A 26,453-nucleotide genomic window follows, 5' to 3' on the forward strand; every position below is an offset into this window, starting at 1 on the left:
ACCCCACCTCTCGCCCGTAGACAGCTGGAGATAGGCACCAGCACCTCTCGTGACCCCACTTGGGATTAAGCGTGTAAGAAAATGGATGGATGGATGGATGGATGGATGGATGGATGGATGGATGGATGGATGGATGGATGGACTCTTAACTTTCTGCTTCTGAATGCAGACAAAAAATCAGTTATTGTCTTTGGACCAGAGTCTGGAAAAAATGAAAATGATTAGTCAGCCCTTTCATGTGGGTGGGACTAAATTGATCTCAGGTAATAAAGTGAAAACTCTTCTTTTTGATGAGGACCTGTCATATAAATCCCGTACCAAAGACTTTTCTAGAATTTCCTTCTTTCATCACCGGAATATTGCAAAAATTAGAAATGTCCTGTCCAGGGGTGATGCTGAGAAACCAGTCCATGCATTTTTTACAGTCATGAAGTCAACAAACTATAGGCAAAAGCCATCAGCTGATCCAAAATGCTGCAGCCAGAGTTATGATGAAAATGGAAAAGAGAGATCATATTTCTCCTGTATTAGCCAGAACAGAATATAAAATCTTCATTCTCAAATATTAAGGCTTAAATGGCCGAGCTCCATCTTATTTCAGAGATATGATTGTTCATTATGTTAATTACTTCTATGTTCTTCTTGTAGGTCTGCCTATGTGCCCTTGAACCTCCAGTAAGCCTCAGCAGAGGGCTGCTTATGTAAGCCAAAATCTGCTACAGTTTTTTCATTGGTTAAAAAAAATATTTTTCCTCTTAACTGTTGCTGCATGCATGGAAATCCCTAGTGAAGGGATTGCTGTAGAGTCAACAACACAATGCAAGCAAATATCTTTTTCTGCCACATGCTCATCCAGAAGGAGTGTGTCCTGTAATGGCTGTGACTTGATGCAGTGCCGGTTGAGCAAGAATGTAGTAATAGTAAAGAGAAACCAGCAGATCCAGAACCAGGTTTACAGGAAGCAACAATCCAAACTCTTCATTCTATCTGTTGCTCACTTTAAGAGGCAAAGCAGGCAAAGCACACCAATGCAATTGTTCAAGAGTAAAGTTAAGGTTAATAGCAAAATCTGCAGATAATAGCTAGCTAGATGACGCAGAATATAGCAAATAAGGGAACTTAGGTACTTCACCAGCTTAATCCTATATTAATCCTATAACTATTTAATTCAGGATAACATGATCGGTCTGTTCATTAAAAATGAAAAGAAACACTTTCCACTAAACCTCTACAATTAATGGCAGAAATCTGATCCAACTTGTGTCCGATAGGCTCATCAAACCGTCGGTGTGATGTTCAGTTCATCATCCCTAAGTCTAAATCACGCCTGTTTTGAGGATGGGTTGCGAGACGAGTGAGAAATCTTTATGAGTTGAACACATTTGGCGGATTGCATAAGCTGTACTCTAAATGTAGCTTTATGGCTTCCATATAAGGTGAAAATAGTCCCTTTAATAGAGAGGAAATGGAGTGGATGATGTAAAGGTCTATACAGAGAAAACAAGAAATAAAGCCAAGACAGGAAAGAGATAGAAGTTGGTCAAATGGGAGTGTGGTAAGAGAGGAATAAAGCAAAAAGACTAAAACAAACGCAGGGCCGGAAAGCAGGGAGAGCGAGCAAATTGGGAAGAGGAGTGGAAAGTGACAGTCGAGTTTAAACAAGAAGGAGGACACTTACATCAAATTGGACGAATCAAGTCAGCTAGGCTATTGAACAACTGTAAGATATTAATTTATGCTGTAAGTGAAAAACAAGAACAGATTCTCAAAATGAAAACTCTTGTTGGTAAAAGAATCAAAACATTCCCGGTGCAGCTGCAAGATTAAGAGGAGTAATTACAGGAGTCCCACTTGATTAGACAGTGGATGATATCAAACAAGAAATTAAAGGAGGGAAAGTTATTGATGCAAGAAGGATAAAACACAAAAGAGATGGAGTTGGTAAAGACACCCTGGCAATAATATTGCAGTTTGATTAAGTTGTTCCAGAATCTGAGCAGATAAACTTCAGGGCGAGAGAATGCATTACCAATCCAATAAGGTGTTTTGTTTGTAAAAGAATGGGACATGTGGCAAATAAGGGCAAAGGGAAAATATGGTGTGCAGGACGTGACAAAGATGCCAAAGTAAAATATTGTAACTGTGGAGGAGAACATAGTGCAGCATATGGTGGGTGCATAGTACAAAGGGAAGCAAGAAAAGCACAAAGAATAAAAAATAACAGAGAAAGTTTCATATGCCGAGGCTGCTGCCATTAAGACCTTTGTTTATAGATGTTTGAGATCGGCCTGTTTTCCAGTGTAGTCCTGTTTCTCTGACTGTGACTGGCGTGATGTGCTCTCTTCATCCTCTGACATGGGAGTTTGCTCGGAGCTCATCTGCCTGGCTGTGTGTTTCCTGGACCGGGCCGCCTTTTACAGTTGCATTTTGTATCTCTGCCTCTGTCTCCTTGAACCCCAGTCTGCCACGGCAGATGGCGCCTCACACTGAGCCGGGTTCTGTTGGAAGTTTCTTCCTATTAAAAGGGAGTTTTTCCTCTCTACTGTCACTACAAGCGTGCTTGCTGTGAGGGATTGCATTCCAGTCAATGAGTCGGTTGTTTTGAGAAAAAAAGTTTGATTTGAAACTACATGAAATGAAAAGAGAATGGAAACATAAGTAAGTTAGGGTTAAAACTAGCTTATATATTAGACATTTGTATTATTGTTATTTGAAAATGTACACAGATGGTTCAAAAACTTAAAAGGGAAATGTGGGAATAGCGATATACATTCCAGAGTTTAATATATGTATCTGTAGAGAATGAATTGACCTTCTGTCTGTATACACAGCAGGAATGGTTGGAATAATTATTAGCTTACAGTGGGTGGAGGAGGTTAGACCGGATGGGGTGCTGATTTGCACAGATTCAAAAGAAGCAATAGAAAGCATTCAACCAGAAGGAAACTATAGGAAAGACCTTTTCTTAGAAATTTATCAGAGTTTATTCAGGTTATTTAGATGTGAATAGATGTGCAGTTATGTTGGGTACCAGCACATGAAGGGGTGAGAGGAAATGAAACAGCAGATAATCTTGCTAAAAAGACTGATTACAATCCAGATTCCATTTGGGAAAGGGGAAGGTAAATAAATAAAAAAATTTTTGAAAAAAAAAACACTGAAAGATGGCAAAATAAATATATTGAAGATGAGAAAGTAAGAAGATTTAAAGATTCAAAAATCTATAATACTTAAAGATTATGGAGAAAGAAGCAGAAGGAAAGAGATAATTTCCACTGGACTGGACACACTTACTTGAATTAGTTTTTGTTTATACAAGACTGAAAGAGAGAGGATGGGGGAAGTAATTAGGGAAAAAGGGAAATAATGTAGTATTAAAGGAATTTTAGGGACAGATGGAGATAGGGAGGAAATTAGGGTAATTAATAAAGAATTGTTTTTATTTTTACATAACACAGAATGAAACAAATAGAATATAGTAGGTGGAACTTTAAAGTTACACACTCTTGTACAGTAGGTGGCGGTATGCACCTAAAAGTTGTTTTCAATCCATCAATCAAAGGAAAGAAGAAGAAGGGAGGCGTTAAAACGGACATTGCGCATGCGCTCGGAAGGTTGGTGGGTCGTCCTGTCGGTTGGGCCACGGAAGGACAGAGAGAGGAGGATTGCATGTGGATGGTCGTTTGGTGCATGGCGCGTGTTTTGAAGCTGCTTATGGAGAAATGTCTTGGGCCGTGAGTAGTGAGGAAACAGGAAGCGATTCTTGTGGGATGGAAGAGGGAAATAGTGACAATGAAGGTTGGAAGATAGCAACATCAAAAAATGAGAAAAAGCGGAAAAAACAGAGATCAGTTCAAGGGGAATCTAGTTCAGAACAATCCAGTGATGATCATTCCATACATTCCACAGCACAACAAAATGAATTCAAAGTCATATTCAAAGTCGTTAATCAGGCAGACTCTTTTACAAATTGGAATCCGGTTCACTTAACAAAAACCATCAATAAACTTGTCGGAGAAGTCAGAGGTGCCAGAATTCTGTACAGTGGAGACCTGCTAATTAACTGCAGAGACAGCGCCCAGCAAGGCAAAGCAATACGGATCAACAAAATTGACGGGATAAGAGTTCAGTGCAGCCTAATGGAGAACAAAAAGATCAGCAGGGGAGTCATTGGAGGAGTTCCTCTAAAAATTTCTGAAAAAGAGATTCTGGAAAACATAAGCGGTGCAAAAGTAAAAGAAGTAAAACGGTTAAAAACAACAAGAAACGGAGAAAGATCTGACAGTTTATCAGTGCTAATTAAATTTGAGGAAGAGCAATTACCAAGCAAAGTATTCATCGGTTACATAAGCTATAATGTCAAAATCTACAATCCTCCACCATTGAGATGTTTCAAATGCCAAAAATTCGGTCACATTGCAGCAGTTTGTAAAGGGAAACAGAGGTGTGGAAGGTGTGCAGGAGAACATGAGTACGGAAAATGTGGAAAAGAAGCTATAATAAAATGCTGTAATTGTGGTGGAGAACATACTGCTGCCTATCGCGGCTGTGAAGCAAGCAAAAGGTCTGAGGAAATTAAAAAAATGAAATTTGAGCTCGGAATAACCTACGCTGAAGCTGCAAAAAGGATCCCATCTCAGTCAGAAAAACCCAAACCTACAGTTCAACACACGGCAAATTCCAAACCTCTAGAGAATCAAAAAATTGATGAAGACTCACTTATTGTTAAAAAGACAAATTTTGTTCTTTTCATGGTAGAAGTAATTAATTGTACTGCACAGACAACAAAAAAAACGGAAAAAATCAAAATAATAGTGAAGGCTGCAGAAAAATACCTGGACATTAAAGATTTGAACTGGGAGATGGTTGGAAGTATGATGGGAGGACCGATGGGACCATCAGAAACTGGCAGAGTTAAGATGACCTAGAGTAAATTAAAATTATATGGGCAAATGTGATTTAGTATTATGTTGGTTTAAGTTACACAGGTTTTTTTTTTTTTTTTTTTTTTTTTTTTTTTTTTTTTTTTTTTTTTTTTTTTTTTTTTTTGGGTGAATCGTTTTCTGTTTTCTTGCTTTACTCCATATCAGTTGGTGGCGGTAATGCACAATTCACAAGCCTGCCAACCGCCATAAAACCCCATAAGAAGAAGAAGAAGAAGAAGAAGAAGATCACAAACCCGGAAGTTCTCTAGTTGTTGTGAGCTGTCACGTCAGGGCTGTTGGTTCCTTCTTCCTGTTGGTTCTAATGGCGGGCTCTGTAGGTCCGGTTCGAGAAAGCTTTGGACTGTGTTCCTCTGCGGTGCTGCTGCTGCTGTTAGCGAGTGTAACGGGACCCGCTCGGGCCGTGTCGGAACCGGGGATCTGGACGGTGAACACTGGCAGCGTGAGTTTCCTGTTGGAGCGGTTAGCTTGAAATGAACTGCTCTTTGATGGATGTTAGCCATTAGTAGGAGGTGAGGGTTGGCTTTAGGGGGTATCATCTAGTTCTGGAGGTCAGTGGAGTGGGTTTTGGGTCAAGTATGAAAACTGCAGCTCAAACGTTTAACTATCCACATTACAACGGTTCCAAACGGCTCAAGAGCCAAGAGAAGAAATGCTAAAAACATGCAGCAGGACCCTCTGTAGTGATCGCTAGAACCGAGTCAAACAGCTTTTTGAAGCTTCTCCAGCAGCTGAATCAGCATTTCAGTTAGTTTTAGGTCTGGACTTTGAACCCTTACTTTAATATGACATGTTAAAAAAATCCCCATCAGCATCCAGTATATGTTCAGTTTCTGATGGAGATGAAAAATCTGCTTCCTGCTCTGTTTAAGTACCAATAGTTTGTGTCCAATCTTTTAAATAAACGGTGTTATTTTTTTTTTTAATATATAAGAATTATGCTCTAATTTGTAGTTACCGATCTGTCGTTACTATATTTAATTTGACAACCCGGATCTTCTCGCCGTTGTTTTTCCTGTTCGGTTTGATTGCAAAAGTAACCAGACCGGAGCGGAGCCTGAACATTTAGAGTATGTTTGGCTCAACCTGCTGCTGTGAAGCAGGATTCTCCACCATGAACAGAATCAACAAAAAATATGGATTCAAGCACAAAATGAGCTCCTTGATATGAGCTTTAGAATGGCTTAGTCTCCATTCAAACCAGGTTTAAAGCCTTGCAGGGCAGCATAAAGCCCACTGCTCTCATGAAGCCAGAAAAAACAAACTGTCAGTTCAGGTGTTTTATAAAATATGTGAATCAGGAAATAGTCTATATAACAAACTATTGTTGTTTTCTACTTCAAAAAAGACTTTCGATTTTAAAATAGAAAAAAAATTATTATTATTATTATTATTTTTTTTTTATTAAAAAATTCAATGTATAACATGGGTGCATAAACACCACATTTAATTTCAACGTTAAATTCTGGTAAATGGTAAATGGCATGTACTTATATAGCGCTTTTTTAAGTCAGAAGACTAGACTAAAGTGCTTTACACTACATTCAACCATTCACACATAAACTCACAGTAGCAAACTACATTGTAGCCACAGCTGCCCTGGGGCTCACTTATAGAAGCGGGGCTGCCGTACACTGGCGCCACCGGGCAATCTGACCACCATCAGTAGACAATGCAGGTGAAGTGTCTTGCCCAAGGACACAACGACACTGAAAGTCGGGGCTTGAACCGTCAATCCTTCGATTTCAGGGCAAACTCCAACATCCGACGCCACTGTTGCCCCATTCTGTTTAAAGTAACAGGTCATTCAAAATGTCTCCAGACCTTTACTGGTTGATGATTTCCTTTATTCGGACCCTGCTGGTTTTTTATTGGTTACCCCAGCTATAATCTTTGGGGATGATGAACCTGCAGTAACAGGATTTAAAGGTTTTTGTATTTAGCTAAAAATAAGCCCAAACACAAATTTGAACGACACACATTTATTCAGTCCTTTCATATAGCTGAGAATGCAACAGTAACAAAATAAAAATATAATGTACATATAGACTGGTTCCTTTAAGTGGCTCTTTTGTAACGGCTCAGAAACGTCAGCAACATTAATAACAAATAAAAACAGGAAAAAAACTGAGATGTTTTGCTTTTTTTAACTAGCAAAGAACAAACTATTTAAACACCTGCTTTTGTCAAACTTATTGCATTACAATACTGATTTTCAAGGCTAATTACACTTTTTGTTGGTGAAAAAGCTCCGTATGTCTGACGACTTTTTCGGTGGCATCTTTTTTTTTTTTAAACCAACCTGTCTACTACTTTTTTATTCGCAATAAACCCTGAAGTAGCGATAAGGAAACGCCTTTGAAAATTTCTTTCAGCTGCTGGATTTCGTCTGTCGAAGCCTGAAGAAGGAAACTGATTGGACAGATTTAGTGACAGTTTTCTCTGTTTGTTTCTCTCTTTCAGGAAAAAAAAGAGTTCTTCGCTTTCAGAAAGACTCTATTCAACAGCAGCACCATCCACCTCAAAGGTAAGCTCTGACCTCCCGGCTCTAATTAGATGTCTGTCCCTGTCTGACCGCCACCTGATTCCACCTGTCCTGTTTCAACCTCAGTGCTGTCCCAGAACTGCAGCGACTCGTCTCCCTTCCAGCTGCAGATTTCTTGGTATCTGAGGAACTCTCACTGCTACAATGAGGTCTACAACAAGAATGTAAGACCCAGAGTCCTGCTGTTCTTAGAGCAGGGTCTGTGATCCATCAGGGTAGGACCTTCAGCAGATGAACGATCCTCTCAGTCACTCCATGGGTCGTTTCATTCAGTAAAACCTCATTATTAGCTTCCTGTTTCAGGCAATTAATCAGTTATTTACCTTGTGGTTAAATGACGCCCAGAGGACTTCTGCAGGATTGGATCAGTTCTGGTGTTTTATTTTCCTGTCACATTTTTCTTTACTTTCTTTTTTTCAGCTGAAAGCTGAGGAGTACTTCAGCCCAGACATGATGAGGAAAGATGGAACGGGTTCCTATGTGAACCACGACTACAAGCCAATCACCTGCAAGGAGATCAATCCACAGTCGGTGAGGACCAACCCATCAGTGCCAACGCACAGAACCGAGCGATGAAAGGAATATTAAAGCTGTTTGTTTCATGTCTCAGTTCAGCTTGTCTGAGTTGGACCTGCCGAAGCCTCTGAAGAACCAGTTACTGGAGCAAGTGGTAAGGTTCTGACTGGACTGTCCTCTTTAACTCCAACAGCAGGAAGCATCCGATGTTCAACCCAAAAACATGTTAAAGAAGTTTTGCTGGGCATAACGAAAAAATGAAATATTCGAGAAGTTGCTTGTCTTCTCGCTGCTCCACTATAATAGTCTCTATGGTGTGCATGACATATCCCATGGACAGATCGTTGCATCTGTGCTGTGGACTCTGCAGCTCCTCCCGCATTATTCTAAATCTCTTGGCTGTGTTTGAGAGGAACCTGAGAAGCCTTTAACTCTTTAGTGCTGACAGGTTTTGGATTGTTTTCATAGTTAAACAAGACTTACCTGTTGGATCACATTCATATCCAAACATGGTCTGATATTTGGCTCCTGGAGCTGCATCAGTAGGAAAGTTAAGTTGGAGTCAGTGAATGCATGGAGGCCCAACCTGCATTAAAGCCTCTATCTGCTGTGACTAACGGCTGATCAGATTCATTCCTGGTTCTGACTTATTTCTGATTCTGTGCTGATTCTATTTCATTGCTTCATTCTAAATCTGTTTATCTTCAGGTTGGCACAGTAAAGCCATCTCAGCGGAAGAAGAGGGAAATAAAAAAGCCAGAACCAAAGGTACAATGCTCCAATTAACATAAACATTTTCTGTAAAGGGTGACGGTAAACTAGCACCATGGGTGGCTCTGTCCAGGAATGACAGTTAATCAAACAAGCAGTGAACATTTTTCATGTCAAAAATGTGAAACAGTGCTCATACAGTTAATCACAGTAAAAGCTAAGCCCACAGTGGAAATAAATCGCATGCTGTCTAATAATTCTACCGATTGGGAGCATATATATAGTAAAGAGAATTGATCCTGGCACTGATCCTTGTGGTACTCCACAGGTAACTCTGGAGAATGAGGAAGATTTGTCATTAACGTGAACAAACTGAAATCGGTCAGATAGATAAGATTTAAACCCTTCTATAATAATACTATGATCATACTACTGTGTGAAATGCAGCACTGAGATCTAACAGGACAAGTACAGATACAGGTCCATTATCTGAGGCCATGAGAATATCATTAGTGACTTTCACAAGAGCTGTTTCAGTGCTGATGAGCTCTAATGCTGCGTTCACACCGGACGCAGCTGGAGCGACAGAAGCAGTGAGTTTACATGCAAAGTCAATGGTTGACGCGCGTCAAGGCGCAGCAAAAGGTCCCGCGGCGCGTTTTGAGCAGCAGGTGCAGCGCGTCTGAGCAGCTGACGCGCCGCAAACGCGCTACTGCTCGAGATGGAAAAATTAAATCTTTGCTGCTCGACGCGCCGCGTCAACCAATCAGAGAAGCTGATCTGGGAGCTGGCTGGGAGAGAGACACAGCGCTGATGACACAGACCGCTCTGATCACTCCTCTTAAACAGTTTATTAACGCATAATTAACTTAAAATGCATACATCTGCCGGCAGAATATGTTCGCTTTTATTATCCTGCTGCCTGCAGATCGGATTATTTAGATGAAAAACACCTACCAGCCGCCGAGGTGAACCGCGAGGAGGCGACCCGGCCAGAGGCTGCTGTTGAAGGGATTCCTTCTGTCGGCGCACCGCTGGTATGTGGGGGTCTCAGCGGCTCCGACAGAAATAACATTGGGAGGCAGGATTGTAATCTGGATGAACTAACTGCACTGATGAAGTTTTCAGGTGTATTTTCTCACTTAAAAACATATTAAAACTACTTTATTCCCACTGATCACAGCAAATTGAATTGAAAAATTGAATTGAATTGAATTGAATATAGCTGCAAGGCAGAGAAAGGATAGTGAAGCTCCGCCCAACGCGCGTCAGAGCCACTTTTGCACCGCGCAGCCAGAGCAGCAAAGCTGCTTCAGCCGCGCGTCAGAACTAACTGGTACAAGCAGCAAAAACGAAGCAGCAGACGCGATTTTGCTGCTTTTGCTGCGTCCGGTCAAAACGTAGCATAAGACATGATTGAAACTTTTCAACCAAAAGGTCATTATAGTGTTACAGGGCTCGATGTTAACCATTGCCCGATCTCTCGGGGCAAGTAGTTTTTATTGTCGGGAGAGTACAAATTTTATTGCATTTGCCCGCCGGGCAAGGGCAATGATCGCAAAAAAAATTATTTATCACTTAAAATTACTTTAAAATCACCGACATTCGCTGAAAACGACCCACAAGCGTTGCCGGCACCATTTTTGTTGTTTTGTACACATTCTCTCGTGATTTGAAAAAGCCGCGTGATTTTCCGCTAGATGGCGTGATTCAGCTTCTGGGGGAGAGAATTCTGCAGAGCAGCAGCTGGATGATGAACTTAATCTATACTATAATACACGCTAGATTAAAAATGATCAGTCAGGGATTAGAAAAATAATAATAATTGTATGTGCACAGTGTAAATATTTCTATCATATGGCAGTCTTCTGTACAGGGATGCAGGTCATACATTAAAAAATGTTCATTAAATTTTTTTCTCTGAGACATTGGAGTGGTGCAATTAAATATTATAGAGCTAAACATGTATATACACACCAGGAACCTGTAAACTTACTGAATTACAAAAAACCTTTATAAAACAAACATGTTTCATTGAGATATATATACAAAAATTAATATTAGGAACTATATTTATCAAACATTATACTGGGCAAGTAAAAATTGTTTCTGGGCAAATGAAATGAGAAAGCGACTTGCCCTATGGGCAAGTGGTAAAAATCCTTAACGTCAACCCCTGGGATACACTTTATTTGTAATGCAATTACGATTTAAGATGCATCAAATTGCTCACACACTTGTTTAGCAACTATTTTCTCAATAATTTTAGATAAGAAAGGAAGATTGAATTTAGGTCTATTATTGACCAAGTCATTTGGGTCAAGGGACGGTTTCTTAAAGGTATAGTGGAGGATGTTCTTTTTCTGGGTGGATCATCAAAATAAGCGGTCCTTCTAATTGTTAACTATTCTGGTTATATGTTGACGCAAAGCCGTCCTACGTGCTCGTCCCCATTTTCACTTACTGGTGGTGAGTCTGACATAGAGGAAAAATTACAAATCTTCTTTGAAAAGTAAGCTTGTATTAGCGATGCAAACGGCACCTTTTAAACAGCGCGTGCACGAGGAGAAATGGGCTGTGCATGCGCTTAATAGACATTGCCTCTCTGGAGTGGGTATAGGGTTATACATGTGCTTTTTTTTAAGTGGGGAGTGCATTTTTTTTTTCTTTTCAATAATTTGCAGTAACCCTCCACTATAGCTTTAAGTAAAGGCTGATTACCGCATTTAAAGCCTATGGCACATATCTCTGTAACAAGGATAGATTAATTACATATAAATTGGAGGAGGAGATCAGAGGGAATACTTCCTTAAATAATTAGGTTGGAAATGGATCTAAGATACAAGTTGAAGGCTTAGATTAAGATAATAGTTTTGCCAAGAGTGAAACTTCAACTGGATCAAAACATTTATTAAATAGCTACGTTCTATTTTTTTTTAAACAGCTGTAATGAAAGTTAGGTCCTGTGTTCCGGAAGCTCTTCAGAGCTGTCTTCTCCCATTTGGTTTTCTAACTTTTTGAACCTTTTTTTTTTTATAATTGTTTAAATTATGAAATATTGGAGAATGTGGATGGATCTTCTTCTTCTTTTCTGTTCCTCAGGCTGCTGGCTCCTCCAATAAGGTGAGTATGGTTGTCTAAAATGTATTTATACTCTGAGCTGCCTGGTTTTATTGGTTTGAAGGCTTAGAACATGACGGTAACTGTGGTTTTTCCCTCAGACGACCCCCCGCTCCGACTTTGACGTTGTGGCCAGGTCCTGGGAGGACGGAGCCTACCTGTTTATCATCAAAGTGGAGAAGCAGCAACCTGGCGGGACTCTGCAGCGTCAGTTCACACACACACACACACACACACCCTTCTGATCGGGGCAGACGGCTGCTGTTACTGCTCACCTCAACCAGCCTCTGTTTTTGTTTCCAGTTCAGGTCAGCATGAAGGGTCCTCATGGCTTTATCTCAGCAACCGAGTGGCCTCTGATGGTGGTAAGAGCGCACAGAAAAAACAGGAAGCTAATTCCGCTTAGATTAAACCAGATAAACAGAGCTAACCCATACCCCTTATCACCAATACATGATGAGAAACTACTGAGCAAATGAACTCACTGAACTCAGTATTAAAGGTACAAGCTGACGTCATGCACCAACCTGTTCTACAAGCATCTCTAAACCAGGGTTCCCGCGGATCCTTAGAAAGTCTTAAAAGGCATTTAATTCTTCAAAATAAAACTAAGGCCTTACTGGGTATTAAAATGTCTTAAATCAGTCTTTCGTACGTCTTAATTTTTAAAACATCATAAATAGGATTATTTATTTTTGTAATCTAAATAAAACGTTAAAATTGACACATTTTTTTTTTTATTTAAAAAAAAAAAATGGCTTGCCATTACTGGTTCCTTCCCAATAGCGGAACCAATAAAAAATTAGTTGCGGCCGGGACATTTGGGAGATGCGCCATTTACTTTTTGTCTGGAAAATATGAGCAATTGTAAATGTAAAGAAAATTGGCTCCAGCCAAGAGTTTTCTCCATGGCTAAAACCAGAACCAGGGAACATACATGAGGCTCAGTGGATTTTGTGCAAGAAGCGATTCAAGCTCGGAACGACGGGAATTAAGGCAGTGGAAGCGCACATGCGAAGCACGAAACACAAAGCGTCAAAATGGAGTTACTGAGAAACAGCCGGTATTTCTCAGTTTTGTTCCACCCTTGTCTCTGCAACGCCTCCACTTATCACCAAATCAAACATACTAAGAAAACGAAACAAAGAAAAATAGCTGCAAAAAAGGCTTAGCACTGGTTATGTTGTGGCTTTAAAACTGATTTGTTTTGTTCCCTGCTAAAACAAAGGTTGTGAATTCAGTTAAATAATTTTTTTAATATATCTGTCATTTGTGTGTTTTTAGCTTTCTTCCTGTATGGGAAGTTTTTCAAAGTTTGAAACATTAGTGGAGTGGTTTATGTTAAAATAAACCTTTGGGTTAAGTTGTGGCAAGCAGGTTTTTCTTGTGTTTCTTGTGAATTTGGTCTTAAATTTTTATTTCAAGTGGCATTAAAAAGACTTAAAAAGTTTTGAATTTAACTTGCCTTATGCTATAGGAACCCTGTAAACAGAACTAAAACTAACCAGTGTTTCCTGAATACATCCGAATAAAGAGTCATTAATCCTCATTATGACTTTTTGGTGAAACACCAACTCAGAATGCAGACACAAATAAAAACATGAATAAAGATAAAAATGTAAATGCCTCAGAACATTAAAAGTGCATAGTCATTTTAGTTAAAATTGTTTTATTATCACAGCTGTAGCTCACTCTGGTTGGACTCAAAGGTTTTCCAAAAGATTCCTGTGTCCTGTTGGCACATTATTTGTTATTTTGTTTTTTTTTGCTCTGTCTTTTTGCTCAATTTGTTAGTAAATAAAGTCCTTAGTCGGAGCTGGGCATCTCAGAGTAACAAAGTCATCTCCATGCCTTGTATTCTTTCTGCCCATCCACTGACCCCGAACCAATCAGCACAATTTATTTCATCGTGCAGGTTGGATTCATATTTACAATCACAGTGGAGGTACGATACTACTCCTGAGTGCAGGGGATTATCAAGGAAGTAGCCATTAGCACCTTTTAGCGAAGTGTGACAATAATGAAGAGAAGACAAGATCTGGTTTAAAAAACAAAAAAGAGGAATTTCTGTGTTACCAAAGGAACGATGTGTAGTGAAGTAGGAGCTAAAGCAGCCGAGGCGTCTGCTCTATTTAGTGGTCACCATCTGGCTTTCTGGTAACTCTGCGGTACTTCCAGAGGATGGCGCCACATCTGTTTATGTCTGGTTTTTGCACCGTGTGCTGGAATTCTATTTAGGCTCAGAAGGCACAATCTAAACACTAAGCTTTTGTGATTATAACCTTATATTTTTCAGGATTAAAGTCTCTTTTTGTATAGGCGTATAACAAGACTATGCATCCTAAGCTCCCTTTGCATTTTACCGTATCCAGGAATATTTGTAGTCCCGCTTCAACAGAAGTCCAGAAGATAGAAGAAAGATGAGCATCAGCAAGGGTGGAGCCGTTCACTCTTTACTTGTGGAGTGATGGAGAAGGTCTGGACTAAAAAGAAGAGAATATGCCATTATGGTTAGGCTGATTGGGTCAATTTGAAATGGAAACACAGCAGAGGTTTGGCAGACACTAAATCAACAGACCTCGATCCTCTAGAAGCAATCGCAAGAAGGAGCAGGGCTTTGGATGTTTGGATTTACAGCTGGTTTCTCCTCCCTGAGCACTGTCCCTGCCTCTGTCTCCAGTTCTACATGGTGATGTGCATCATGTACGTGCTGATGGCCGTGCTGTGGTTGGTTCTGTCTGCTTGCTACTGGAGGAGCCTGCTCAGGATCCAGTTCTGGATCGGAGGCGTCATCTTCCTCGGGATGTTGGAGAAGGCGGTTTACTACGGCGAGTTCCAAAGCATCAGATACGAGGGTTTGTCGGGTAGGTGAGCGATTTAAGTCTTTATCCCTGCAGCTGTTACTCAGAGTAAAACCATTGAGCTGTGGGTGTCCTCCTGCAGTCCATGGGGCGGTAGTGTTTGCTGAGGTGCTGTCAGCCGTGAAGAGGACATTGGCCAGGGTTCTGGTCCTCATTGCCAGTCTGGGATACGGGATCGTCAAGTGAGTAAGAGAAGAACAGTTTCTATTATTATTAGGAAGCCTTAAAATGGAGAATAATTTCCTTCACAATAAAAGCAACTAAAATACTTTCTATTCTAGTATAAGCCTGGAAAAATGGTAAATAAAAAGAAAATAAAATGTCATATATCATTGTAATTTAAAGCCTGTTTAGCTGCAGTTCTGTTTCTCTTTGCAAATCTCAAATTTAGGAATGGACTGATACAGATTTTTTTTAAGGCCAATAATCTTTTTTAAGCAGATGTAACTCAGAGCACTTTTTTATGTCTGAAGTTCAAAAAGTTTAAAACAGCTGGTTGCCTTTAAAAGGATTTGTTTATGTTTCTGAATAGTGTGAAGGATTGCTGCGGAGTCAATTAGTCGATGCAATCAGCTGGTTTTCTTTAGATGGACCATGTTTGTGTTTTAGACCCAGACTTGGCGCCTTGATGCACAGAGTCGTCGGGGTCGGCCTGCTCTACCTGCTCTTCTCCATCATCGAGGGATTGCTGCGAGTCAACACTGTGAGTCCCTGAGACCCGTGGGCTCTACTCTAGTCGGTCTCTGGTGTCTGACCTGTGTCTTCTTGCAGGATCGGGGGAACGACGACAGCAGTCTGATTGTGTGTGATGTTGTGCTAGCCTTGACTGACTCCTGTATTGTCTGGTGGATATCCTTTGAAGTTGTCCCCTGATAAAGAAACTAAATGAAAATGGGAAATGGGAATTAAATGAGAAAATTAATGAGAAATCAGAATGGTTCCACTGTTTTCCGGTCAGCTAATAAGTCAAGCAGCTTTTCCTGCAGAGCTTCCTACTTGCTTTGCCCTATCCATCTTTCCTTCAGTTGTGACTGATCTTCTTGTCCCTAACCCCACAGCATAATGCTGCCACCACTGTGGGGGGCTGTGACCACTAGGAGCTAATAAGGTTAAGCCTCGTCTATCATTGTTAAATGTGCTGTTGTTCGAACTTCAATTTGAAAACAGACGAAGAAATAATCTTGGAAATCCCATCCAACCAATCGCAATAACTATGCGAGCGAATCCCAGACTTAGACTTGAGATTTTGACAATGTTTATTGTAATTTTGTATACACAGAGTGTATACAAAACTAAATTTAATTTAATACAGCTTTTTAGACACTAAATTATCATTTCCATCCCATAAAATTCAGCAGTGATCAAATGTAAACAGTGTGGGAGAAAAAACATGGTGCAAAAAAAACGCACCATGGCTGGTGACTGAACACACTACTATCTCCTTTATTTTTCCCTTATTCTTTCCATTTCTCCCTCTTTTCATGTCTTTGATCTTTTATTCCCAAATCTCCTCTTCTTCCACATCCTTTTCTTTCTTCAGGTTGAAGACGATGTTGCTCTTCTGGCTGCTATTCCTCTGGCTGTGCTCGACTCTGCCCTCTGCTGGTGGATATCCACTACTGCATTTTACAAACAGATTTTGCTCATGCCTTTTTTTCTTATTTTCAAGCTTAATCTGTTTTTATGAGTCTTGGCATGTTAATGTTCCCTGTAAGGTTTTTTCTGACCAGTGTTTGACCATTTAATCCCAGCTGTATGATTTTAATTTTAGCAGTGATCAATTAACCAGAAATAGATCGATTCCAGAGAAATCTTTGCCCTGAGGTCAAAATCTTCTGATGGCCCTTGACCTTTACTTCACATATTTGTGAGTTTGGCTCAGACAATGAAGTTGCTAAAGCTGAGGAGGAACGTGGTGAAGCTTTCTCTCTTTAGACACTTCAGCAACACACTCATCTTCGCCGTCATTGGTGCGTAAACGTCTTCTCCAGCTCAGTATTCTCCCCAAACCTTTTTTTGCCTTTTTAAACATTGTCTCTGCTGCTTTCAGCCTCTGTCATCTTCATCATTTGGACTGCAAAGAACTTCACCATGTCCCAGTGTCGCTCTGTAAGAACCTTCACCTTCTCTACGCACCGTCTGCCTGGCTTACTGACGAGATGCATCACAGGCTCTGATTGGATGTTCTTGTTCTTTGTCAGGACTGGAGAGAAGTGTGGATCCAGGACGCTTTCTGGCGCTTTTTGTTTTCCATCATACTGTTGGTCATCATGTTCCTATGGCGACCATCTGCCAATAATCAGATGTAGGAGCTGTTTTTTGGGGGGGTTTCAGGGTCCATTTTTTTAGTCTGCAGTTTTAAATGAAACCAGTTTTTGATTTTCAGGTACGCCTTCAGCCCCCTGGTGGATGCAGAGAGCGAAGACGAGGAGGAGAAGGAGCCCATGATGAACGAGGCTTTTGGTCAGAAACCTTCATTGCTTTGCTTTCTTACTTTTACACTTTCCTTGCGGTCCCGCAGGATGTATTTATTTTCTGTCTTTTATGATATGAAGCTGAAATTAACAGCCAGAACCAATTTAGTAAACAAATAATTAAATCGTGTACTGAGCAAGTCAAGAGAGCAGAACACAAAACTAATCATTCAAATCCTCCAGACAGATTCTAAAAAAGTTTTGTCTCCATGTTGTTTGATTTGTTTTCTCTGATTGGCTGAAAACGAACGGTTTCATTTCCGTCTGCTTAAAATCAGATTGACTTTGTTTGAAGTCCAAATTACGTTTTCTAACATGTAAATTAATTTCCTAAACTACAAAGGAAAACGGTTTTTGAAGCTTTTCTGGACGAATGAATCTGCTGCCTTTGCTTTTACATAACTGCCATGAAAAAAGTAGGAAGAGTCAGAAATGAAGACAGGGTTCTGTATTACCAGTAGTCTTGGCTCATCTTCTCCTTCTCGGTATGTTGTTTTTTTCCTTTAGAAGGGATGAAGATGAGAGGAGCAAAGAACGAAACCAACGGAACGGGCAGACCCAACAAAGTGGTGAGTTTTTTAAAAAGATTGGTTGCTTTTTCTCAGAGACAAACAGCCGCTCTCAGTTTTGGTCCAAAACAAACTGATTCTACCTTTATTCTGTTGAAACAAGGACGAGGATCTGAAGTGGGTCGAGGAGAACATCCCATCGTCTATGGCAGACATGTAAGCCTCCTTTTTTAGCACAATGATCTAAATGAATAGATTCAAAGTTAGGCTGAACGTTTCCCCCCCTGTTCCCTGCAGGGCGTTGCCCCCCCTGCTGGACTCGGATGAGGTGAGTTCCTGTTCTAATCAATAAGAGCCAAGTAGAACCTTCCTGTTTTTCATCAACACTGGAAATGCATAGTATTCTTACCAGACCAATACTGATTGGTCAAGACCAGATTCCACTGGTTCCTTTCCAACCACAATCCTGTGCTTCATAGCTCAGTGGGAAGAAACAAATCTTTTACTGGAGGGTCAGGACCCCCACAGGGGTCACAAAATAGTTTCTCACAATCATTTAGAGCAGATCCCTGAGGAATATGGAGGGCGGAATATATGTAATGAAACACATATAATACATATATAAAACAATGTTTATTTTTCTTAGACATGATTCACATAATGAAGGCTGTTACATTTAAACATACAGCATTAAATAATTCACTGTCCATTTAAAAAAATATCCAATTAACATTGATAAATCAATGAATTGAGGCACCCTGGTTTTAGAAGCATTTCTAAGGTGTTTCCTGCCAGGTCTCTGCAAATCTGTACAATCCAAAGAGATCCATCCATCCATTTTCCTTCACCCTTATCCTAAGCGGGGTCGCGAGGGGTGCTGGTGCCTATCTCCAGCTGTCAATGGGTGAGAGGCGGCGTCCACCCTGGACAGGTTGCCAGTCCATCGCAGGGCAACACTGAGACAAATAGGACAAACACTCACAACTAAGGAGAATTTAGGGAAGCCAGTTAACCAAACAGTCGTGTTTTTAGACTGTGGAAGGAAGCCAGAGTACCCAGAGAGAACCCACAGATGCTCAGGGAGAACATACAAACTTAATTCAGATAGACTCTAGGCCAGGAATCGAACCCGGAACCCTCTTGCTGCAAGGCAGCAGTGCTACCCACTGCTGGTTTTGAGCAGCCCCAAAGAGATTCAGTCCAGCTAAAAAACATGTTTAAAAAACAAACAAAAAAAAACCTCATCAATGCTAAATATCTAAACCTTTTTAAAACGAGGAAGCTTATATTTCCTTCTATAAGATGTTGATATTTTGAAACAATTTTATGATAAAAATGAACCTAATGACAAAACAATTCCTGAAAATATGGATTACAGGTACTTTAGTCATTCGTCCAGAAGTTCAATGCAGTCATTTCATGAGGAAAAACCTGCATTAGTTGGATCCTTATATTCAATGGTATCCGTTCCTTATAATTGTTTTAGTCAAAGTGTTATGAATTTTTTTTAAAGGTCAAAAAAGCCACAGGTTGCAGACCTCTAATCTAGAAGGCCAGTGCAGTGGGCCGATTGAGTCCTGACTTAAGACCAGATGCAGTTGTCTTCAGTCGGCTCTGGTGGGACCATCTGTGTGCAAACCGGCTTTTTATCATCTACTCTACAAGTGTGATGTTTATGAGAGAAGAAGAAGAATGTCCCAAATGCCCAGAAAACACCTGGAAGAAGCAGGATTTGTCACAGATGGTCATTACTGCATCGCATGTCTGAACACATTTTCTCCACATTGGAACACGGTGGTGGCAGCAGTATGCTTTGGGGAGTAGGTCAGAGTTGACGGCAGGGTAGATGGAGCTAATTTGAGGAAGAGAAAAACTGTACGATACCAGAGAGAGAGGTGGAGGTTCTCTGCCTAGAAGGAAAGCACCCTGAACTTCCAGTCAGAGGTTTCCATCAGAGCTGATTAATGGACTAGTCAATGTACAGACATTATCTGAGACCAGACCTCAGAACTGGTTTCCTCAGATGTTCTCCTTCCTGCCTGAATCAGCTGGAGATCATCTTTAAAAAATAATTTCAGTGTTAGATATTTAAATCTGATAGAGATGTACAGCTCTTCCAAGAGGTCTGCAGACTCCACACTTCTTGGTTTATTTCTGCATTTCAAACTGTAGTTCCCTTCAGCTTCCCCTCAGTAAGCGATTAAAATGGAATTTAAAATGGACCTCCAGAACGAAGACGATCAGCCGAAGCAGTTTCAGTTCCAGATTAGTGGAGTTCTGCCTCTGAGCAGCAGGGGGCGCCAAGCACCCAGAAGTGTCACCATGGTTACATCATGCTGTTGTTTATTCTCCCTGTTGTTGTCATGGCGACCAGAACAATGTGACGACAGCAGACTTGTGTTGCTGCAGCCATCATTAATCGGACTGAGAGCTAGAATCAGAACCGGGTTGATTATTGATCCAGTAAATCCTGCTGCCTTCAGAACACGTCCTGTTTTTTATGTTTGGATTTTAGTTCCTCCCAGACCATTTTCCAGTCAGATTGGATGTTTGTGACGGAGTAATGCTCTAATCTGCAGAGAGCCTCCAATGTGAAATCAGCTGCTTACGTAAGCTGCTGTTTGAGCCGACGTCTAACTGCTCTGAAAATATGAAGTCTGTCTTGAGGAGGAGACCGTTCAGGTGGAGAGCTTATCGTCACGCTGTCCATCATCAACAAAACAAACCGTATATTAAAACTCACTGATGAATTTAGAGGGATTGCTTTTCTCAGGTTTCTGGTAGATTAAGCATCACGTTCCTGGGAATGAGCTAGATGAAGATAGAACCTGAGTTTTAAACTGTCCATTTAATTACAAATGATGTCATCGATCCTGATCGACAAAAGCAGAATGTTTCCTTCCTCCTCCTGCTGCCTGGAGCTTCATCTCCGTTTTGTCTGAAAAAATGAATCCCTTTATCCTGGATTTACAGCCTGACAGACACCAAGCGCCTGTGCTGCTTGGTTTCTCCTTCTTTGTGAACCTTTTTGTTTTGTAAAACCTCTTCAGTTGATCAGATATAAATACACCTCATACAGTCTGTCCTCACAGCTTCCAACCTGCTCATTGTTGCTGGACATTCACCAGATGATCATTTGAGTCCTCATTGCTTTCTAATAATCCCATTATGGAAAAACATGCAGTAATTATCAGGCCTTAACTATATTTCATTCCTTTCATTGATCTGAGTGTGTGGATCCCTCATTAGTAATCTGGTGGGAACAGTGCTGGGAATGTTACTTTTGAGGAGTTACTAGTTAAAGCTACATGTTAATTATCCCAAAAAGTAACTCGGTTACTAAGTCAGTTACTGCATGACCAAGGTAACTATATAGATGCATATTAACAATCAAAGGTTGGTGAATTTGTAACACTTTCATTTTATCATAACTTAAAACCCACTGAGTTAAAGTTAATCAAATATTAAAATTTTAATATTTAATCTATTTATGAATGAAAATGAGTAAATATGTATTTCTGTATAATTCAAGAACTCAAGAAGCTTCAAAAAGGAAATAAATATACGGTGCGCAGAATTATTAGGCAAATAAGTATTTGACCACATCATGCTTTTCATACATGTTGTCCTACTCCAAGCTGTATAGGCTTGAAAGCCAACTACCAATTAAGTAAATCAGGTGGTGTGCATCTCTGTAATGAGAAGGGGTGTGGCCTAATGACATCAACACCCTATATAAGGTGTGCTTAATTATTAGGCAACTTCCTTTCCATTGGCGAAATGGGTCTAAAAAGAGATTTGACAGACTCTGCAAAGTCAAAAATTGTCAGATGTCTCTCACAGGGGTGCAGCAGTTTGGAAATTCCCAAGTTTTTGCAGCGAGATCATCGAACAATCAACGGTTCATGGCAAATAGCCGACAGGGGTGCAAGAAGCGCGTTGAAAAGAGAAGATGTAAAATAGCTCCCCATGAATTGGGAAGGATCAAGCATGAAGCTGCTAGGAAGCCATTAGCCACCAGTTGTGCCATATTTTAGAGCTGCAACATGTATGGAGTGCCAAGAAGCACAAGGTGCTCAATACTCAGGGACCTGGCCAAGGTAAGGAAAGCCAAAAAAAAGGCCACCTTTGAACAAGACACACAAGACAAAACGTCAACATTGGGCCAAGAAATATCTGAAGATTGATTTCTCCAAGGTGTTTTGGTTTGATGAAATAAGAGTGAGTCTTGATGGGCCAGATGGATGGGCAACAGGCTGGATCAGTAAAGGGCACCAAGTTCCTAATCGACTCAGACGCCAGCAAGGTGGAGGTGGGATACTGGTATGGGCTGGTATCATCAAAGATGAGATTTTGGGACCTTTTCAGGTTGGTGATGGAGTCAAGATCAACTCCCAGACTTACTGCCAGTTGCTGGAAGACACCTTCTTCAAACACAAGAAGTCACCATCATTCAAGAAAAACATGATATTCATGCAGGACAATGCTCAGTGACATGCATCAAAATACACCACAGCGTGGCTGGCTAGAAAAAGTCTAAAGGGAGAAAAAATAATGACATGGCCCCCTTGTTCACCTGAATTGAACCCTATGGAGAACCTGTGGTCCTTTATGAAATGTGAGATCTACAGGGAGGGAAACGGTCCACCTCTCTGAACAGTGTCTGGGAGGCTATGGTGGCTGCTGTACCCAATGTGGATCGCAAATGGATCAAGACGCTGACAGAATCTATGGATGGAGGCTTTTGAGCGTGATGGTAAAGAAAGGTGGCTTTATTGGTCACTGATTTGTTTGTTTTGTTTTGTTTTTGAATGTCGTAAATGTTTATTTCTGAATTTTGAGTTATATTGGTTTACCTGGTGAATATTTGGCCATATATATATATATATAAATATATATATATATTTTTTTTTTTTTTTATTACGTTGCCTAATAATTCTGCACAGTAATATTTACCCGCACACACAGACATCCTTATAAAATGGCCAAATCTAAAAAAAAAAAAAAACACAACTTCCAAAAATATGAAACTTTGATATTAAGGAGTCTTTTGGGTTGTTCGAGAACGCAAAATTGGCCCAAAAATAAAATTAATAATACAACTTGCCTAATAATTCTGCCCACAGTGTATTTGATGACTATTATATTAACAGCAAGTAAGAAAATGGTTATCACAAGACAAACCAACTTTAGACGACTGGAAAGATATAACATATAAAATGGAAAGAATAACTGTCTCTCTCAATCATAAGGCTGGACAGTTCTGTCACTGGTGGCAGATTTGGGTAGACTATGCAAAACTTAAAAGTTCTGATTTTAGTTTTAGAGACCTAACTTGATTCAATTTCCTGGAAAATCCACTCTTCTATGAGAGCAATATTTCATAATTATTTTATACTGTTACAATACAATGGCCTACTTATTTAAAATGTTATAATTAATCTTGTGATGTAGAAGCCTACGTTTTTGTAAATGATACTTTCTTGAGAATCAATAAAGATAAAAAAAAGTAAATATCAAAAACAAACTATGCAATGTGTTGTGAGGTCAGGACACCAGTAAGTTATATATAAATATATTTATATTACTTTTATTGTGATATTAACACTTGATTTACAATCACCTGAAGACGGGGTATGTCGCTCTGATATACTGTCATGCTGATATACTGTTATACTGTTTGATGCTTTTTTTTCAATAAAGTGGATGCTAACTGAAAGTAATAGTCTGTCCCCCTCCGTAATAACAGTAATTATTTAGTGATAGTAATCACATTTATTTGTTTTTTTTAATGATGTATTTCTGCCAAATGTGCCCTCTGTGTTTAACCCATCCCTGATTGAGCAGTTTGCCAACTGCATTCTGAGGCCATAGGTCCCAGTCTGGGTTTTGACACCGGCAAACTTATGTGAATGCCCTGCTCTCTGACCCATGGCCAGCATTATCCAGCTTCATTTATTTAACACTACATCACATAAGATGTGTAAGAACTGGTCTAAAAGCTGATAATAAGGGTCAGATGGAAGGTAAAGTTATTTTATTACTAAATGCTAAAGGTTAAATGTGCAAAGAATTGCAGCTATTAGTAATTGGCTTTGGACAATCCTTAAACTGGACTAAAAGAATAAACCTGAGTTTTGAACTAATTTTAATCGAATTTATTACTTTATTTTTCTTCCTCCTCAAACTCAACATTCATTTTTTTCTTACACTTTTGTTCAGTTAATCTGTTTCTCTGACTCTAGGCTTAAATACTGTTGATCAATACAAAAGCAAATTTGGTTGTAAAGGTTTCATCTCCACTGTTCTGGGCTAGAGAAGCTTGGAAGCTGGACCAAAAAAGTTAAAAACAGAACACTGGACTTTGTTTCCAAGTTTAAAGATGTTTCGCTTCCCATCCAGGAAGCTTTTTTCAATTCAGATGTCAGAAATAGTGTTGAGTTTGAGGCTTTATGCGGTAGCCCAACAAAGCCTTGTTTTTGTGTAGAAAACATGCAAATTGCAACGGACGAACGGGTCTACCCCTTTGGAATGGAGGTTATTTGGCTTCTTCTGTTAGCCTGCAATGCCCCATACCCGTCTATGTCTCTGAAAGGGAGTCATTTAAGAAAATTGTTGTCCTGGCTTAAAAAGTGGGGTCTTCTGTTCCCCTATAAAGAGGTTGGGTTTGCGATGATAGCGGGAAGGGATCAACTTAATTGCTGCATTGTAGGTTTTGGAAGCTTTTGAAAACTCCACCCGCTCTGTTGCCGGAATGAACCATCTGAACGTTGCTTTCTCTGTTTCAGGAAACTCAAACAACCAAGTTCGAGATGTCCAAGATGGAGTGAAGTTGGAAGGGGGCTCATGGTGTGGAAAAAGAGAGAGCGGGTTTCATCAAGTGAAGAAGGAAAGATGAACCGGGGGATGAATGAGAAACAGAGTGATTTTTTTTTTTAAGGCAGAAATATCCTTGTGTGGTTCAGCTCCTGGATTTATGAGCTTCATAAGCCTTCATCGTCCAGATACCGGGAGCTGAATCGTCCACAGCTGTACACAAGGATCCCTTTATTTTTTATTTTTATTGCCTGTTTGTATTTATATTGTATGGATCGCCTCTCTGTATTTACAGTATATTTAAACGAATCTGTTTTCTGCAGCACCGCCCTGCTGGATATTTGCTGGTCAGGGTTTGTTTTATGGTCACATTAAAGAGTCTGTGTGTCTGGATATTTTTCAACCTGTAAAGCCAAAGGGATGAATCAGAGAGAAAATGTGGATAAATAATTCTGTTTCGTTTTGCAGTTTCAGCCAATAAAGCTTTTCACCTTCACATGATTTTTGCTGCAACTCATTCACTTCATGCCTAACTTGTAGGCTTTGTACGCTAAATGGGGCTGATTGTTTTAACCAGTATGCTGCTGAAGATTCTCAGTCATCATGGTCATAGTCATTCCAAAATAGTAAAAAACCAATCCACTGGACTTTGTTTCAAAGTTCCAAGACTTGAGATGTGCTTGGGAGAGGGAGCATTTCAGACCCCAACCAGAAAAAAGAAAACGGCCCCAATCACGCCTTCCCACCCTAGTGCCCCCATGCACACCACACAGTCTCTGGAAAGATGAGCAGAAAACACCCCAAAAAAACGCAGATGCACATTCACAAGACACTCGCATCCAATAATTCCAGGACAAAGGATTCGGCGGCACTGGTGGACGGTCTTGGGATTATCGGATGACTCAATAAGTCAACCTAAAATCCAGATCAGGATACACTAACCCATCTCCTTCCTGCCTCGGGCCTGGCCCCCCACCCCGCACCCGATAAGCCCCACACGCCCCGCCCAGGCTACCCAACCAGAGCGTCCCCGCCCCCCCAATCCTGTCCATCCAAAAAGGAGGACGGCATGGACCAGGACAGGGTGCCAGACCCGCAGCCCTTCTAACATCCACATCCCACCACCACCACACCTCCCCACCGGAAATGTAATCCCTTATTAAACAATAAACCACTCACCACATATGCAACAAAAGACATCCAGGCCGGGATCATTCCCACTCCCCCTCCCTCCCCTTCCCTGACTAGCAGAGTAGAGTACAAACCCCTGAGGGGGTAAGCATCTACCATAAGGTGTTAATGTCCTTGCACCCCCACCGACTCAACAGGCCCAGATACCCCGGCAGGGCCAGACCCCAAGCAGCACTACCCACAGAACCCTAACCCCCGACACCCTGCCGGTGCACGTGCCCCAGGGACCCCAGATCCCTGGACCCACCCAGCGGCAGCACAGCTACCAGGCCAGTAACCCACGTCCGCCACCACAATGTCCCCGCGAGAGCACCGCAAGCGGCTGCTGTAGGACGCACCGACGCGACCCCCCGCCCCCCCAGGGCTCAAGGACCCCCGAACCAGCCCCCACGCCCTGTAGGACGCGCACCACAGCCCCCTACTACACTAATTGATGGAGCCGATCAAGGGAGTCCAGAGAGGTCAGAGGATGCCGATGCTGTCTCAAGATTAATATGATCCAACAACAGATCTCTAAACTGATTGATGCTGAGTTTTTCCTTACTTTTCCAATTCATGAGGATACTTTTCTTTGCAATACATAATGCATTGAAGGCCATGCAAACAATTTTTTTTCCCAGAGAGCTTCCCTCAAAATCACCCAGCAAGCAAACTGAAGGGGAAGGTGAAATTTTACAACCCAGGCGCAGTGATAGGTCCTTACATACCTGTACCCAGAACCTCTGAACCGGCGTGCATAACCATAACGCGTGAATATAATTATCAAG

At 40.8% G+C, this 26,453-nt stretch overlaps 1 protein-coding gene across 2 annotated transcripts; it reads left to right on the forward strand.

Moving 5' to 3' along the window:
• Positions 1–5,164: 5,164 nt before the first annotated feature.
• On the forward strand, positions 5,165–24,996 carry zgc:162698 (uncharacterized protein LOC560165 homolog). 2 transcript variants are annotated; one of them, XM_038308509.1, is made up of 21 exons: positions 5,165–5,385; positions 7,407–7,470; positions 7,555–7,652; positions 7,909–8,019; positions 8,099–8,158; positions 8,713–8,772; positions 11,818–11,838; positions 11,937–12,042; positions 12,139–12,200; positions 14,516–14,699; positions 14,779–14,878; positions 15,306–15,399; positions 15,468–15,545; positions 16,558–16,666; positions 16,747–16,805; positions 16,898–17,001; positions 17,083–17,159; positions 17,678–17,739; positions 17,843–17,895; positions 17,977–18,007; positions 24,468–24,996. In XM_038308509.1, the coding sequence occupies exons 1-21, from the start codon at positions 5,248–5,250 to the stop codon at positions 24,507–24,509; spliced, it is 1,713 nt and encodes a 570-aa protein (XP_038164437.1). In that variant the 5' UTR covers positions 5,165–5,247; the 3' UTR covers positions 24,510–24,996. The 2 variants fall into 2 exon arrangements, with proteins under 2 accessions (XP_038164437.1, XP_038164436.1); XM_038308508.1 differs by lacking the exons at positions 5,165–5,385; positions 7,407–7,470; positions 7,555–7,652; positions 15,468–15,545 and adding an exon at positions 16,237–16,305 and having other exon boundaries at positions 7,866–8,019.
• Positions 24,997–26,453: the final 1,457 nt, after the last annotated feature.

Source organism: Cyprinodon tularosa, unplaced genomic scaffold, assembly GCF_016077235.1.
Source record: "Cyprinodon tularosa strain WSP-4 unplaced genomic scaffold, ASM1607723v1 ctg639, whole genome shotgun sequence".
In the NCBI taxonomy this organism is placed as follows: Eukaryota; Metazoa; Chordata; class Actinopteri; order Cyprinodontiformes; family Cyprinodontidae; genus Cyprinodon; species Cyprinodon tularosa.